Source organism: Alosa sapidissima, chromosome 17, assembly GCF_018492685.1.
Source record: "Alosa sapidissima isolate fAloSap1 chromosome 17, fAloSap1.pri, whole genome shotgun sequence".
Taxonomy (NCBI): domain Eukaryota; kingdom Metazoa; phylum Chordata; class Actinopteri; order Clupeiformes; family Clupeidae; genus Alosa; species Alosa sapidissima.
Genome location: NC_055973.1, coordinates 1417786 through 1433795, shown reverse-complemented (window position 1 = coordinate 1433795; position 16010 = coordinate 1417786). Strand labels below are relative to the sequence as shown.

Below are 16010 nucleotides of genomic sequence, written 5' to 3'. Positions count from 1 at the left end.
ATGTACCAAAAATTACATTTACCGTGAGTCGAAGAGCTGTAAAAAGTGTTGTAACTTAAATCTGCATGTACAAAACCGCGTGGAGCTCCAGTGGAGTTTTGATTTCACAACGAGAATTCTCGGTCTAGCCGTTGATGTGCCAATGGAACTACCCAGATAGCAATTTCCTTTGGGCCGGATCCGCATAAAAGCCTTTAGATCCGCCTGTAGCGGACATACGGTATCTGACTGTGGGCCAGATCTGCTCCTGATAGAGGTTTCAGCTCTGCTAGTAATGCTGTTTTATCACCGGTTAACAGATTTGTCCCAGGTCCGATTTCCGCAACTCAACTGGAAGTCAGGAAATGTGTTTAAAATACAAAACACTGATTTGTGTGAAACCTGTGATACGGATATGAGCCGAAGGACCATTTGTTTCACAGCAGACCCAGGTGGTAATGATATTAATTAAGGTGCTGATTCTGCTAAATTGACTGTCCTTTCCCTACTTCATTGTCAACTGGCTGCTAAAGAAAAAAAAGGTATTTTGGAATGGCACAAATTTAGAAACCATGGGGGTGCACTATGTTCCCATGGCCACTTCATTTCTACAGTAAGGCTGGAAAAGAAGATATAGTTGGCTCAATATTGATCATATGCTCGTTTCATTATTTTTATTATTACCTAGCAGTGGTAAAATTAGTGTTGTTTGTGTCAGATCAAACAGTGCTATGAGACAACCCCATATTCGTGCCACGCATGCAGAAGTCCAAGCAGTAACGTTAATCAAGGATCTTTGGTTTGCTCACATTTTTTGACATGATTTGCCAGCCTGGGGTTGGACTAGGACACAGCCCAACTTTTCAAGGTAAGCTATCTGCTTTTTATCTCTGTTGGTTTATTCAGAGACAACAACAAGCAGCCGAGCGATTGATAACTTTAGGCTACAGTAAGTTTATACTATTATTTTCCAGCAATATAGGCTACTAGCTTAGCTTGAGCAAAACAGCCATCACAATAACTAGCCTATTTTGAAAAAAAAAAAAAAAAAAACAGTGATAACGCTAACAGGATCACTGATGATAAAAAAAAACAAGTGTAATTGTGACTTAGCCTATTTTCAAAAAGGAATAAATGGCTAACTGTTAATGTTTATTTTGTGTTGTTTCAGATTGACCATGGAGATGACTGAGACAGCCTGAATATTGATGGGAACACGATGGAATTAACACGACTTAAACTTTGTCTGGGATTGCACTTCTATAGCCAGGTTGTTGAATAAAAAAAATAATAAGACACTTATGTGTAAAGTTGTGTTTGTAGCCTAGCTTATGTTTATTAGTTGAGCTGTTGGGAAAACGTTACGAACTTTAGCCTGGGTGAACCTATAACGAACCTGTTAGCAAATGTGTAGCAAACGGATTTTTCAGGATAATTAATTACCAATCACATTTCACATGTCAAATAAAGCCAGCTGATATCTGATAAACGGGTCCGTACCACACACAATAAGCGGACCCGTATTGCATATGATAAGCAGATCTGGAACACGTCAGTAACACAGACTATCATACGGAACTGGGCCAGTCTTAGCTCTTATTGGAACCAGATCCGTCAAACAGATCCAGACCAGTTTTGGACCGATGTGCGTTTGGACGCCGGATCAGGTCCATTATGCAGATCCGTGCCGGACGTTGTGGTAGTTGTGGCCCAGTTCCATCCCAGTGTATGTTTGCTATCTGGGTAGGCATCAGCACCAACCTCTGATCACGGTAAACAAAATATGACTCTGGCTTTGATAAAATGGCCCATTATTTGACATAATACTGGTATTACGATATTGTCTCAACTACATATAGTTTTCAAAAATATATTGGTCGCAGTCGTAATACCGATATATCGCCCAGCCCTACAAGACACTTATCTCTTCTGATGCCAGAAAGATTTTCTTTGACTTGTTAGTTTTTTTAACTTAATTTTATCTAATGACATAGAAAAAATAATGAATTGCATCCATATATCCTTGGTCAATGCGAGACTATTTACCTTATCGGCCAGGCACATCAGCAGAAATATATCGGCCGATGCGATAATTAAGTTATGAAGCTTTTATCTGCAGATACCCATGTCGGGCCGATATCATCGTGCATCCCTACTATCTTCGTGCTAAGCTAAGCGAACATACAAACAAACAAATCATATTGATTATTATAACAATATAACAAGTACCGGACATTTGACCAGCAGTCTCTCCACCAAAACGCTCTGATCAATCTGCCCCCCCACCCAAGAAAAAAACTTTTCGGATGTAGCTGCTAGACGATTTACACAAGTCACCCAAGATGACATGAAAAAAGCCAGAGTCGCCAAAAAGCACGCTGTTGGCATCCCTGATAAGAACTTCCATTGGTGGGTGTAGGCAAACCTCACCTGTTTGAAGAGTGCATATATTTTCAGTTTAACTTCATTGCCAGGATCATTTTTCAGACTGGACAGCTTCTTCTTAGCATTATTGAAGTCTTCCATTGAAACACCCATGGCTGATCCGGTTACATGCAGTTGAACACTGTGGCAGCCAAACACTTTTGCAGCGCTGATGCAATAAATGAAAGTGTAAATTTATCAAATAAAATACATCAAATAGAGTGAAATGCACACAATTACAGTTAAATTCACAACTATATGAAAACGATTTGATACACCAATACAAAATATTTTAATATATCTGGCGTTACGGTACGTCACGATACATGGGTCACGATTCAATCTATTGCAATACTGTGCATAAGGCGATATATTGGGATTTCTTTAAGTATAATTTTAGAAAAACAAATATTTTAAAAAAGACATTTAAATAGATAACACATTATGTGCAATCTGAAAAAAAGAAGAGATCTGTCTGTCAATAATAATAAAAAATGCTTGCACTATTTCTACTGTGTAACGAGGCTCCATTGTTTGCGCCATGTACAGATGCACCGATATGGAATTTTAGGGCCGATAACGATAACGATATTTATTGGTTTGTTGTGGCCGATACCGATACGATAACCGATAATGTTACTCTTGAAAAAAAATGTGAAAAGTGATTTTGGGAAAGCATTTAATAAGCATAATTTTATTGCAGTAATTTTACCTACCACCAAATCATGGACAGAACTCATAATAGTACTCAATAGTACAGCAGTCAACAACATAACAGTAGCCTAGCCCTACAGTATGTGTGGCACCTTTAAGTGAACCTGACGTCAGTGAATTGCGAGTGAGTGGCTAGAGAGTTTGAATCGTTTTCATTTAGGACTAAACGCTCATACACGGCTCAGCTTGGAATAAGCTACAGTATAGCGACCAAATCAGAGTTTGTGAGGGAAACTTAGGTTTAGTTTCAACTGCAGGTAACTGAATAAAGCTGCAACTCCTCAGACTGTATCTTATGTATACTCTGTTGCGCACAACCTGCTGCAGCAGAAATGAAAGGCGTTAGCCGCGAAGGTTTTAATAACTTATTATGATGACCTGTCTGGAACTGAAGCACGAATGCTTAGCATATTTCTAGGTAATAATACAAAACCCAAGCTAAAGTAATGCAAATATAATACTAAAACACAACTTAGAACTAGGCCTACTGATGTACTTGTCCCACTAACGAGTTTGTTTATTTGTTTCCCCGACCAGCGCGGTAAAGTGCAAACACACCAGCACAAGACGGCTCTAGATAGGGCTGAGCTCCGCTCTGTTAAGGTTAAATGGCGGATCATTCACGAGATTTTGAGATGCACAGATTCCCAAATGATCGCATATCCACAGATCTTGTTAAGAGTGGTGAAATACATTCACACCACTAACATTATATTGAGGAAAAAGTATAGCCAACCAAGCTCAAGTAGCTCAGTGTAGCAGGACGGACCTTACGTAGGCCTAAATTAGGACTTAAATTAGGAAATATCTGCGCAAATCTCGGCCAGAATTCTGTTATCGGACCGATAATAATATTTTCATTTTTTCACTTATCGGCTAATAATATATCGGCCGCCGATATATCATGCATCCCTAATACTAAACTGTCCTAATGTGGGACACTGCCTAATGTGGGACTCCTAAGCTCCAGTGGGTGTGGCTCTTTACCATTTGAAAGGGCTATTTCTCCTGATTATAATGGTGGGTAAATTATATCTCTGTCATGTAGCATAATCACACAATAAGCCTTTTTGTGCCAAAAGGCCATCGAGTATGAAAAAATGGAATGTTCGGCGCAGTCTGCAAAGGGTTAAAATAATTAAAAATGTTTAAAAATGATCAACTTTTTAATTTGGCATATTTTTTCAAGTCTTAAAAGGAGAATTCCGGTGTGATATTGACCTAAAGTGTATCGAAACATGATACCGAGTGTGAACGTATGTCTCATAGCCCATCTCGGCTTGTCCCCTGCACTCCAAAATCTGGCGCTAGTTAGCCGATGCTACCAACATCTTCAATAGTGGTGCTTCGGCATCGGGCTAGCCATGCAAATAAATCACTGTTTTACACCCATTTACGAGGCTCAATGTATCTCCACACTTCATTGGTAGACTTCCTAGGGCCCTGACATTTAAAACGAGACATTGAGAACTTTGAAAAAGCACTGGTAGTTTACTTACAAGACGATTTATACAGACAGTATCTTCACGAAGTTTAGCGTTTGCAGCCATCTTGAATTTAGTCACGATAAGTCGAGCAACGAGTAAGAATGAACAGCTATGATAAGGGATCAGATTCCAAAAATAATTCAGTGGAAATGCATGGATTCCAGTTGCTGCTACTGGAAGAAACTGGAATCCATGCATTTCCACTGAATTATCTTATCATACCTGTTCATTCTTACTCGTTGCTCGACTTATCGTGACTAAATTCAAGATGGCTGCAAACGTTAAACTTCGTGAAGATACTGTCTGTATAAATCGTCTTGTAAGTAAACTACCAGTGCTTTTTCAAAGTTCTCAATGTCTCGTTTTAAATGTCAGGGCCCTAGGAAGTCTACCAATGAAGTGTGGAGATACATTGAGCCTCGTAAATGGGTGTAAAACAGTGATTTATTTGCATGGCTAGCCCGATGCCGAAGCACCACTACTGAAAAAGTTGTTGGTAGCATCGGCTAACTAGCGCCAGATTTTGGAGTGCAGGGGACAAGTCGAGATGGGCTAGGAGACATACGTTCACACTCGGTATCATGTTTCAATACACTTTAGGTCAATATCACACCGGAATTCTCCTTTAAGATAAATATTAAAGTAAGCTAGACCTTTCAGAAATGTCATTAGTATTTAAACCAAATTGTTCCACAAAAACACATTTTCCCTGTCATACGGTAAAACAAAGTTTGGAAGCCATTTTGAAACTGAATATTAATTACTTGCAGTTGCAGTTGCTAGGTTACAGTCGGCGCTGGCGAGACACGCTGCTCCGTCTGGCATCATGTTTTTGTTTGTTTTTATGTAATGTTCGTAATTTTATGTAATGTCATGTTTATTTTTTGTATTGGTTTGTCTAGTTAAATGTTTTCCCTATTTATTTACGTTATTTTTGATAGTTTTCGTGTTATTCTTAGTCCTTTTTACTGCTTCTAAGTCAGCTGATGTCGTTGACGTTTGTCCGTTGGGAGCTTGCTATGGCTAGCTTTTGCCCTACCTGGGCATCACATCAAACACAAACTGTTCTTTATAGATCAGTGATCGGACATCCTTCCATCCATCCGTGAGCGGTGCTGCACTTCACTGTCTGGTCGAGGGGATCTCTCGGGACAGCTGGACCTAGGCTACTCTGCGAAAGATCTGCCGTGGCCGCCGAGCTGTTGCTGACCTGCGAGCTGCCATGCCAACTGTAGACTAACGTTAACGGTGAAGAGCTGCAATCTCACGGAGCAACAAACGGTCGCTGTTAAAAGTCCACCGAATTGCGGATCTACACGATCGCCCAGTAGGCCTACTTTAGACTGTGCTTCCAGTGATCTCCAGACTGCAGTCTACAAGGCCTAACGTTAACGTTATCTCCAGACTGCCAGTGAATTCACCAGGTTGGTCAGTTGCTAAAGAACTTTGTTGGCATTGCATCGGTTGTGAAGACACAGCTCTGTGCCCAAAAAACACAAAAAATACAAAACATATTGATCTCAATGGTGCATTTTGCCCATGTTCAGGGTGGAAAGTGAAAAAGAAAGATTTGCATAAGACAAGTCAAATTGGTGTTTTTAAAAAGAAAGGATCATGGAGAATAAAGAAAAAAATATAAAAAAAATATTTGCATATTCCCACAAGGTGTTTGGGTGCTCTGAAAATGAGCACCAAAATGATTTTTCAGACCCTGAAGGAATTTATTTTCTGTTCATTGTTTTTTGTGAGAGTGTTTCTACTTATCTCAGTGAGGAAAATAAATCAAGAGCCTATGTTGAGTACAAATATGTTTTCTGAAGGCCTAAACAGAGCCCAGCCAAAAACTCCAATAAAATTTGTATTAACTTTGAGGGACAGCTAAGACCATGCAGGATTATCCAGACCAAACGTGACCATTTTGCTACATACTATTACTATCTATGTACCAGCATGCAAAATTTGAGCCTCCTACATGGTTTAGTTCTTGCGCTGTGGGCTTGTGAACTTTGACAAAAAAAAAGAGGCCGAACAAAATCGACACCCCCCTCCCCCTGTAAAATTGGCTGTATCTTGGAAAGTATGGATCTTACATAAGAGTAATTTTACAGTGTGTCTCCTGGGTAACATAGGTACACCTGGTAATTTTTTCAGAATGATTCAGAGACCTAAGTGCGTGGGCCCTGGTTGAATTGACGTGGAATGACCCCTTGTGTTTCTTTAAAACTATTCTTAATCGGCCTACATCAATTTATTACATAAAAATGCAATGAAACATTGAAATTCTACTATGTTATACGGTAAAGCAAAATATGTCATACGGTAAAAGATTGAATTTTAAAAAAAAAGAAAATAAATACTTTATTAATAAATACAAAATATCTAGTATTTATGGTGGAAGTGTTTATAATTTGCAACTAGTTATAGAACAGATCAAGTATTGCATTTTTGGTTGTATTTGACCCCGTCATGAATATCAAATTTAATTTATTTCTAAAAATAACTTCGTTTTACCGTATGACATTTTCAAGGACTGTATACAATGAAACACATTAAAGTGCCATATTGTTATTTTTTATAAAGGGCACTTATAAAATCAAAAAATATACAGATTTACACAAAAAATGCCATATTTAACTTGTCTTTTCATTTTTATTTTTTTACTGTTTTGAAATTCTAAAACGTCACTGACCCAGTTATGAACACAAATAAAGGGAACATATTCGTACAAACTCAGATTTCTTCACTGAAAAGTAGCAGCCTATCCTATAGGCTCAATGCAAAGTTATGTGTGGTTAATGTTTCACACGGTCAGGGTATCGGATGTCACTTCTACAAGTAGCCTACCCCAGGCATATATTTGAACCTTTTTGAGCTCTTTAGTTACTTATCGGAACATCACCTATTACCGACTATCCCGTATTTCCGACCTCTTACGTGTATGTCACTTAACCCTTTGCAGACCGCACGCTCTAATTTGATTGGTTAAGGGATTTGTGGCGCAAATTTCTTTTACTACGTGAAGGAAAAATCAAGAGTTGACGTCTCCCTCCACTAGAGGAAAAACAGCAGGAAGCACTATGCATGGTTCATCTTGACGTCGTCTAAAGGAGAAACTACTGGATCATCTGAGGTAAAAACCAGTCTTTTTATGTTATTACTACTTGTTATCCACATTATTACACCTTGTATGCATGGCCGTAACATAATGCGCGCGTGTGTTGACTGCTGTTTTCATGAATGCATGACTGAAGATTTGTTATAAATGTGTCTTAGTATTGTTTAGCTTTTAGGCTGTAAGGTTGGCTGCTACGATTATGAGGTTTTTGGGTGGCTAACTATGATGGGAGCTCATACACCCAAGCCTACTCGTCGACACATTATTTTCTAAGGGGGTGTTTTGTCTTTACGCATATAGCCTATGCACGGTGTGTATGTGTATGCATATGCTGTTTAGATGTTTTCTGTCATATCTCCTGACTCATGTTCATGAATCAATGTTTGCTTGTAAGCTGGTATGCTATAAGCCAAGGCAATTAACACTTAGTGAGCTCTGAGACTAATGTTCCCTCTCCAAGCAATATTGGAGTCCTCCAGTGACAATAATACTTTTAGTGAAAAAAGTCATGGTTGGTGGTGATTAAGATTATGTGGAAGTAATGTAAAATAAAACTAAACAACCTATTCCCTATCAGACCTGTGATTTTTTTGTTATTTTAGATGGAGGGAGAGAAGTATGTGCAACTGAGGTGAAAGCAGCCGACTGCTGATGGCAAACATGACCCCAAAGACCACGATGGCATGGACATGGGACATGGATGGGTAGCTTCTGGATGAAGAGGAAGACAATGATGTGCTAGAGGAGGAGAGTAATGCCTCAGCTGGGTAAGCATGTTTGTGTGTGTGTGTGTGTGCGCGCCCAACTGGTTGTGATAAGAGTGTTGCTTATAACAATAATGACAGGGATTATAGTGATAATAGTTTGGTTAGATTTGTAATTCAATTTCTAATTTTCTTATCTGACAATTTCTTTATTTTGAGCTTGGTCAAGTCCCATGTCAGGTAGAAATGTCAGGTAGAAAGCATACAATTTGCCTATCCTTCTAACACAGACAGAGAGACCAACTCCAGTAGCATTTACACCTCTGCTAGGCTTAGATGGACACACACACACACGCACACACACCACAGCTGTGACAACACACACACCACAGATCTGGTGTGAATGTGGCGTTAGTGTATCACCTTATGTGTATGGCAAATTATATTGATAATTATATTGAATTGTATGCTGTATGGTTGTTAAATGTATTGAATTTCTTCTAATGTTTTAATTGTATATATGTGTGAATGTTAATATGAATTGATGCTTTGTTCACCATGTTAAAGTGTTTTGTTGATCTTTGTTATACTGTTGTCTTGTCATTCTTGTAGTTCTAATAGTTACTGCCTGTTTGTAAACATATGTTTATGTTATTTACCTGAAGTTGTTCCTGGTTATTTAATAAAATTGTTAAAGACTTATCTAAATAAAATGATTTATTTACTCTTTTGTAAACCTAACACATGTGCCAGTGCCTCTTATTCTTGTTTTCATAGTAGAATAAAGCACACAGAGAAGCAGTTACCATCTGCCTAGTCTTTATTTCAGCCTTTATCTTTCCTCCCCACAATTGATGTAGCCTCTTCAGAGTACAGCAAGACATCCTATATTTAGCTATGCATCTTGTTTTGATGGTAAAACATCTTATATTTGTTACATGACCATTATATCTGTGTATTTTTTGGTCAGATGTCAAACCAGGAAAGGAAAACCTCCTACTCTTTAAAAATTATACTTGTTACTGCGACTTGCAGTTATGAGTAAATGAATCATAACTTCTGAACCAAAGGTGATAAATTGATTCTGTTTTTTTCACTGAGGAGAACACAACACTGTCTATCTTTTACACACTATATCTACAATAGACATTAGGTGAAAAGTAAGATTCATCTTAGTGCTGGGCGGTATAACCAAAAATGTATATCACGGTATTTTTCAAAATTCTTACGGTTTCACGGTATATGACGGTATTTTTTTTTTCATGCATAATCAGATGTTCACAGCATTTTCTACAGGTTGAGAGAGGAATTGCTGCAGTACATTGACTAAGGATGGTCTATTTTACTGTCATGATGTAGAATAACTCCACACTAGTGGTAATGCAGTTTTGCATGGCCCCAGAAAATTATGCTGTTTACAAAGAGACACTCATAGATAAGATACTTTATTGATCCCCAGGGGAAATTCAAGAAGATTTTTGTGACGGTAAATCCCTTTCAATGCAGTATCCCTTAACGTTTTTTCCTTAACTAAAGAAACAATTTAAGGTATTCTGTGCAACACCCTTAAATAAACCCCTTACCTAAGGATAAATTAAACCTTAAGGGTCATACTTCAGGGGAAAAACTTAAGGTGTTTTGTGTTTACCCTCACTATGCCTGCCTCGCAGTCGCACCATGCGTGCGTGTGAAAAAAGTCCCGTCTGAAACACTGTCGTGCGGCGCAGCGTTCCAAACGTTGTGTAATCAAATACACCGGTATGGCGGTATATTAAAAATTCATATCATAACGAAAATATACACCGGTTTACGGTGTGAACCGGTATACCGCCCACCACTAATTCATCTTGACAAATTGATATTTCTGTGGTTTTTTTGAATTTGTGTTTGAATTTTGTGAATTGAATTTTGAAGGTATTGTTTAAAAACAATATGTGTTACACTCAAACGTATTAACTATGATATGTACCATTTTAAAGGGCTAGTTCTCCTGATTACAATGGTGGGTATATCTTATCTCTGCCATGTAGCATGACCACACAATAAGCCTTTTTGCCTCACAAGGGCATCAAGCAGTGTTTCCCATGTATTGACTAATCTGTGGCGGGGTGTCATGAAATCAAAATCGACCGCCACAGATTAATATTCTATGTTTAATTTCATTTAAATTAAATATAAGATCAAATCCTTGCGTTGCCATTGAGCTGCACTTTTTACGCACGCAGCCTTTCCTTACCCCACCCCGCTCTCTCTAGTAGCCTGCTGCCCCCAGGCTGCCCCTCCTCTGCATGTGCATTTAACAAAATATTCACGATTGTTGAAGGATTGTTGTTGCCACATAGAAGCATTGTATAGAAGACGTCTGGCTAAATTGCTATTAAATCTGCTTAGCATCGTGACCATGCTGTGCAAATTTGTTCAAAACTGCTGCATTGAAGTTAACTCTGCTAAGGTCTTATCACAACAGAGTACATAGTTTAGTTTCTTCAATGTAGCCTAAGTTAAGTTATGCAATCAAGCAGTATCTCAAAGCTAACGTTAGAATACTGTTTGGATGTCGAATTTAGCCTGCTTAGCCTACAGCTGCTTGTCATTTCGTTGAAGGGCTCATTTTATTGACTCTTGACACTGAATGTTTACAAAATCCCGATGTAAATGGAAAAGTGTTTTCCAAAATTCAAAAGTGCTTGTCCCAAGGAGAAGTACGAACCTTTCTTTTAACTATGTAGAAAATTATTTTAAACTTAACCCTCCTCTGATTTTAATCACCACAGTTATCAATCAAAGCAAACAGGGAAAAGAAATAGCAACATAATCATGAAAAACACTCAAATAAATAAATGTGCACATAAGTCTGAATGAAAAGCAGCACTGGTTGAAGCCTGGAAATATTGTAAACAAAGTAGCTTAATTTGCTAGTTTATCATAGGCCTAGTCTACTGTTAGGACTGTTCAGTTTCCCCACGTGTGTTTAAGTTTCAAATGAATACTTTTTCTCCTTGGGACAGGCCCGTTTGAGTCTTGGAAAATACTTTTCCATTTGCATCGCGATTGAGATTATTAGAATTTAGCAGTCAATTTAAATGCAACAGTTTTGAACAAATTCGTGCAGCGTGCTAATGATGCTAAACGAATTTTATAGCAATTTAGCCAGTTGTCTTGCAGGATTGTGAATGTTTGGATTACGTGTGCATGCTGAGGAGGGATGCACCTGTTGAGAGGGAGAGAGAGAGAGAGTGCACTGGGCAAGGACTCATTGAGAGTCTGTGTTGAGGTAGGCCTACTTCTATCGCCTGGTAGAGTTGCACATACTACAATGCAAGCTATATTTAGCCTATTTATTTATGGACAACGTAAGGCGGGAGGTGTGTGTTGCTTTTAATTATCGAATGTTCTATCAAACTTATTTTTTATTGATATCGGTTACTTGTCTATTGCGATACATATTGCTATCGTTTTATCGCCCAGCCCTAATCCACACATCAGCAGCCTTTTAACTGTGCTACTCGTCTTAAAGTCTTAAAGTGACAGGCACTCAATTAGACCTATACACTACCAAGACGATCTTAATACCCCCGCCCCCCTGTCCAAGTCAGCTACCGCCACAAATTAAATCCAATTCTGTGGGAAACACTGTCAAGTATGAAAAAATGGAATGTTTCGTGCTGTCTGCAAAGGTCTAATAAATGTATCATAACTTTTGGAACAAAAGGTGATACATTTATTCTGTTCTAATCTGAATCTAATCTAATCGGGTAGGGTTTCCCGCAGTACTTTGCAGTCAAGGCGGCCGCCTTGGCAAAACCAGCCTGCCGCCTTAACTACGTCGTCAAAAAAAAACGTGACCAACGCCAATCTCCCTTCTCCGCAGAACGCATTAAAAAATAAGAAGAAACGTGTCATGAATCGAAAAATAATCAGATTTTATAATCTTTACATATGTGATATGCCTCCGAATCAGAGCTAGTGAGCGGAGCTGAGCGGTGCAAATATCTCGCTCCTTGATCTCAAGAATCAGTCAAATCGCGAACAGCCACAGCTCCATTTAATTGTCAGGTGTGATGAAATGCGTTCATATTCCACTTTATGTCATAAACGTTGCAGGCCTATGGAAAGGTTTAGTGGTAGGGTTGTCCAATGATCAAGATGTTGCTTCAATTTGTGTTTTAATTTATGCGACGCACCGATGCTGGGTTCATCCGTTTGGCGCAAGTTTAAAATATTTAGCCGACTGCGTGATTTGTCATTTTCGTTCTTTTGGCAATTACTGATCCCTTTAGTTAACGTTGCCAAGCTTGTTTGTTGTTGCACTATCAGTGTTGCAATCTTTTAAAATAAATGTTCTGAGTGAAATATATTGCCGTTGCTCTTAGTTCTTTGTCCCATCAACGAACTTAGGCTATATGGCCAATATCTTTGAAAATTAACGGTCTTGGTTTTATTAGTGGGCATGCCTCAAGACTCGTGGTGTGAGCGGTATGGGAGCGTAACAGAGCGGCCACTCCGGCCTCTAAATTAAAAAGCGCTCCGCGGTCAAATTCCATCCATATTACACAAAACTATAAAATAATCTAAACTTCATTCACTCTCGGTCTATAGATCAGGACAGACTTGCGGAACAGGCTGCAGGTCAACAGTCTGACAGCCTGCATGAAGATAAGCATTAATGGTCCAATAGTAGAACAGTGCAATTACCAAAGGGCCCTTGAAATGATCTTTTTAAAGCCAAGGAGGATGGCTTGTAACAATGCTAGTTGTCAGCTCTGCCATAAGTAGTGACTGACCACATTTGCCCATTTTGTTGTTTTGTACTTTCTTTTGCACTTGTTCTATAGTTTGTAATAGTTGAAATTAGTTTGAAATATTTGTATACTGTTGTATAGTTTGTTTGGTGTTGTTACTTTGTTCTTTGTTAACTGTTATTTTGAGAAGCTGGTTATTTATTTCAAAATTGTAGTGTTTAATAAATAATTGTTAAATATACAGAGTCTGTAGTGTATCGCACAAACAAGACACCAACACCCACACCCCCCCCCACCGACGGCAACCGATACAAGAACCCCCCCACCCCCGAGACCTACGACCTACCACCTTGACTAACACATTTCCTGCGGGAAACCCTGTTGTCAATAAAAGTATCTTGTAAAAATGTATCTAGCTTTAGTTCTGGATTTCTGTTTATTTTCAAGTACTTTTGGTAGTTAATGGGCCACATGTGGCCTGGGGACCCAGCCGACATTCAGCCAACACTCAGTCAGATCAGTTTTATAGTGGGTGGCCCAGTACAGGCCCGGGGACCAAGCCGACACTCAGCATATCAGTTTTATAGTGTGTGGGCCAGCACAGGCCCGGGGACCCAGCCGACATTCAGCCAACACTCAATAAGTCATTTTGATGTGTGTGGGCCACAACTGGGCCAAGACAAACAATAACAGTCATTTTACTGTGTGTGGGTCACACGTGGGCCAGAGCAAATTCTTTGTGTCAGTTATCAGTGACTGGGCCATTTTTGGACCGGGGACCAAGAAGTGGACCAATACTGAGGCAACCCTGAGGCAAGGTAGGCCTAGTGGCCCAGAGGTGGGCCAGACAAATTTTGCTATGTGGGAATTTAAGGTGCAAAGACAATCGGCAAGGTAGTCGAGTGAGTAGGCCTATTGTGTAATATACTGTTGAAGTAGCTACTGTTGTTTTTTTAACTAGGTGGTTCGTGAGGTTATTTTTTAGGTGTCCTTGGTCTGAAAAAGTTTGAGAAATATTGGTCTATTGCATTCGCAACATACTGAGGCTAAGACATTGGCTGAACTGACATGTTAACTACTGCTTTTAACGTTAGCTGCTACTGTTTTTCTGTCAAGATTAATAACGTTAACGTTAACTTAGCCACGTTGCAGGTCCTAACATTATTATGCCATAACGTAGTTCTGTCATATGGGGTTGGATTTGCGCGAATTAAATTAGTCATGCCCTTAGTGGGGAGCCATTTACTCACAAAATTCCAGCAGATAAATCAATGTTAAGTTTACGTTACCAACTGATATCGTTTTAAACCAGAGGACGAAAACGACATACAGTAACAATTGTTTCAGGAATCATTTGCATGACTTCTAAACCATCGATAACGTCAGAGGTATCGTTAACTTAACAATGCATAAAAATAAAAGATCAGACTTACCGAGTAATTCTGAAGAGTCGTCCAGGACTAAACCATTTTAATGCAGCGGCCATAACAGAGGGGCAAGGGTTGGTACCAGAGAATGTCTAGGGAGAACCTTCACTCTCTTAACTCTTCCGGTGTGGTACTGCATCTAGGGGCGCTCGCGGGCGAGTGAATGGAGGTCTGAGCTGAACCCCTCAAAATCCACGTTTCTCGGGATATAATTTTTTTTCAAGTAATTTGAATATTGTATTCGAAAGGGGAGACAAAGACAATACACTTGGTTGAGTATTATATTTTTATATTCTAAAAAGCCTTTCAAACGTGTCAATGACGTCATTCATTAGCATGATCATAGCATAGCATAGCATCAATGCTAGCGTGTTATGGGCAACAACGACCCAACCTTTAAGAAAACGAAAGGACATGACTCCCGGATTATTTCACTTTTGATTGAATCCATATCCATTTTGCGAAAAATAAAATAAAATCTGAGGGTTTCAGTTGTTAAATAGGTGAAAACAATAAATGTAGCCATGTAGCTCCATAGGACCCCATGTATTTTGGACTCGCCCGCGATCGCCATCTAGGTGAACTCTGGTGAACTGCAGCCAAATTCGGTTTGTATGGGATTAATACAGAGTGGGGAGGCTCTCCGTAGACGGGCTCTGCTAATAGGAAGAGAATTGGCACTGTCTGGTTACTTCCGGTTTCTGGACTGGTTGCAGTTCCTCTTCAGATTCCACTTGAGGGCGCTCGCAGGCGAGTGCAGAATGCATGGAGGTCTATGGAGCTTTACCCCTCAATATCCACTTTTCTCTGGATATAATTTTTTGAGTAGTAATTTGAAGGTTGCATTCGCTAGGAGAGGCAAAGAAAATACACACTGTTGATTGTTATATTTTATGAAGTCACGTAAGTCTTCTAAGCCTTTCAAATATGTCAATGACGTCATTCATTAGCACAATGCTAGCGTGATATGGGCAACAATGACCCAACCTGTAAGAAATGAAAAGGACATAAGTACTCGTTCATTCAACTTTAGATCTAAAATCTATATTGAACCTGCATAAACTACAATAAAATCTACGATTCTTCTACGACAAGCAGGTGAAAGAGATACATTTAGCCGTCTAGCTCCATAGACCCCCATTCAACCTGCACTCACCCGCGATCACCCCCAGTGGAATTCTAATGGAACTGCAACCAATGTCGATACAATGAGGCTTAATAGGAAGTGCCAAGGCTCTCCGTAGACGGGCTCTGGTGAGGTAGTTACAAGGGGGCAGGCGAATTCCCGGAAGTAGAAGCATCGATGTAGCGGTGGTTATCAACTCTCTGCTAACCCCATAGAACTCCTATTAATTTCGGATTTTTTTGAACTCCCATAACTTAACATATATCATGTGCCGATATTTTAGCTTCTGTGT

The 16010-nt window shown here is 39.3% G+C and overlaps 1 protein-coding gene across 1 annotated transcript in view; it reads right to left on the bottom strand.

Annotated features, from left to right (window-relative positions):
- The window catches only part of LOC121688442 (enoyl-CoA delta isomerase 2-like), a 37195-nt gene extending 22474 nt beyond the window's left edge, over positions 1–14721 (bottom strand). The window contains exons 1-2 of the mRNA XM_042068065.1: positions 14599–14721; positions 2410–2572 (exon numbers count right to left, since the gene is read on the bottom strand). Of these exons, the coding sequence (XP_041923999.1) occupies positions 2410–2572; positions 14599–14651 (216 nt within the window). The 5' untranslated portion in view covers positions 14652–14721. The remainder of the gene's footprint in view (positions 1–2409; positions 2573–14598) is intronic.
- Between the last annotated feature and the right edge of the window lie 1289 nt (positions 14722–16010).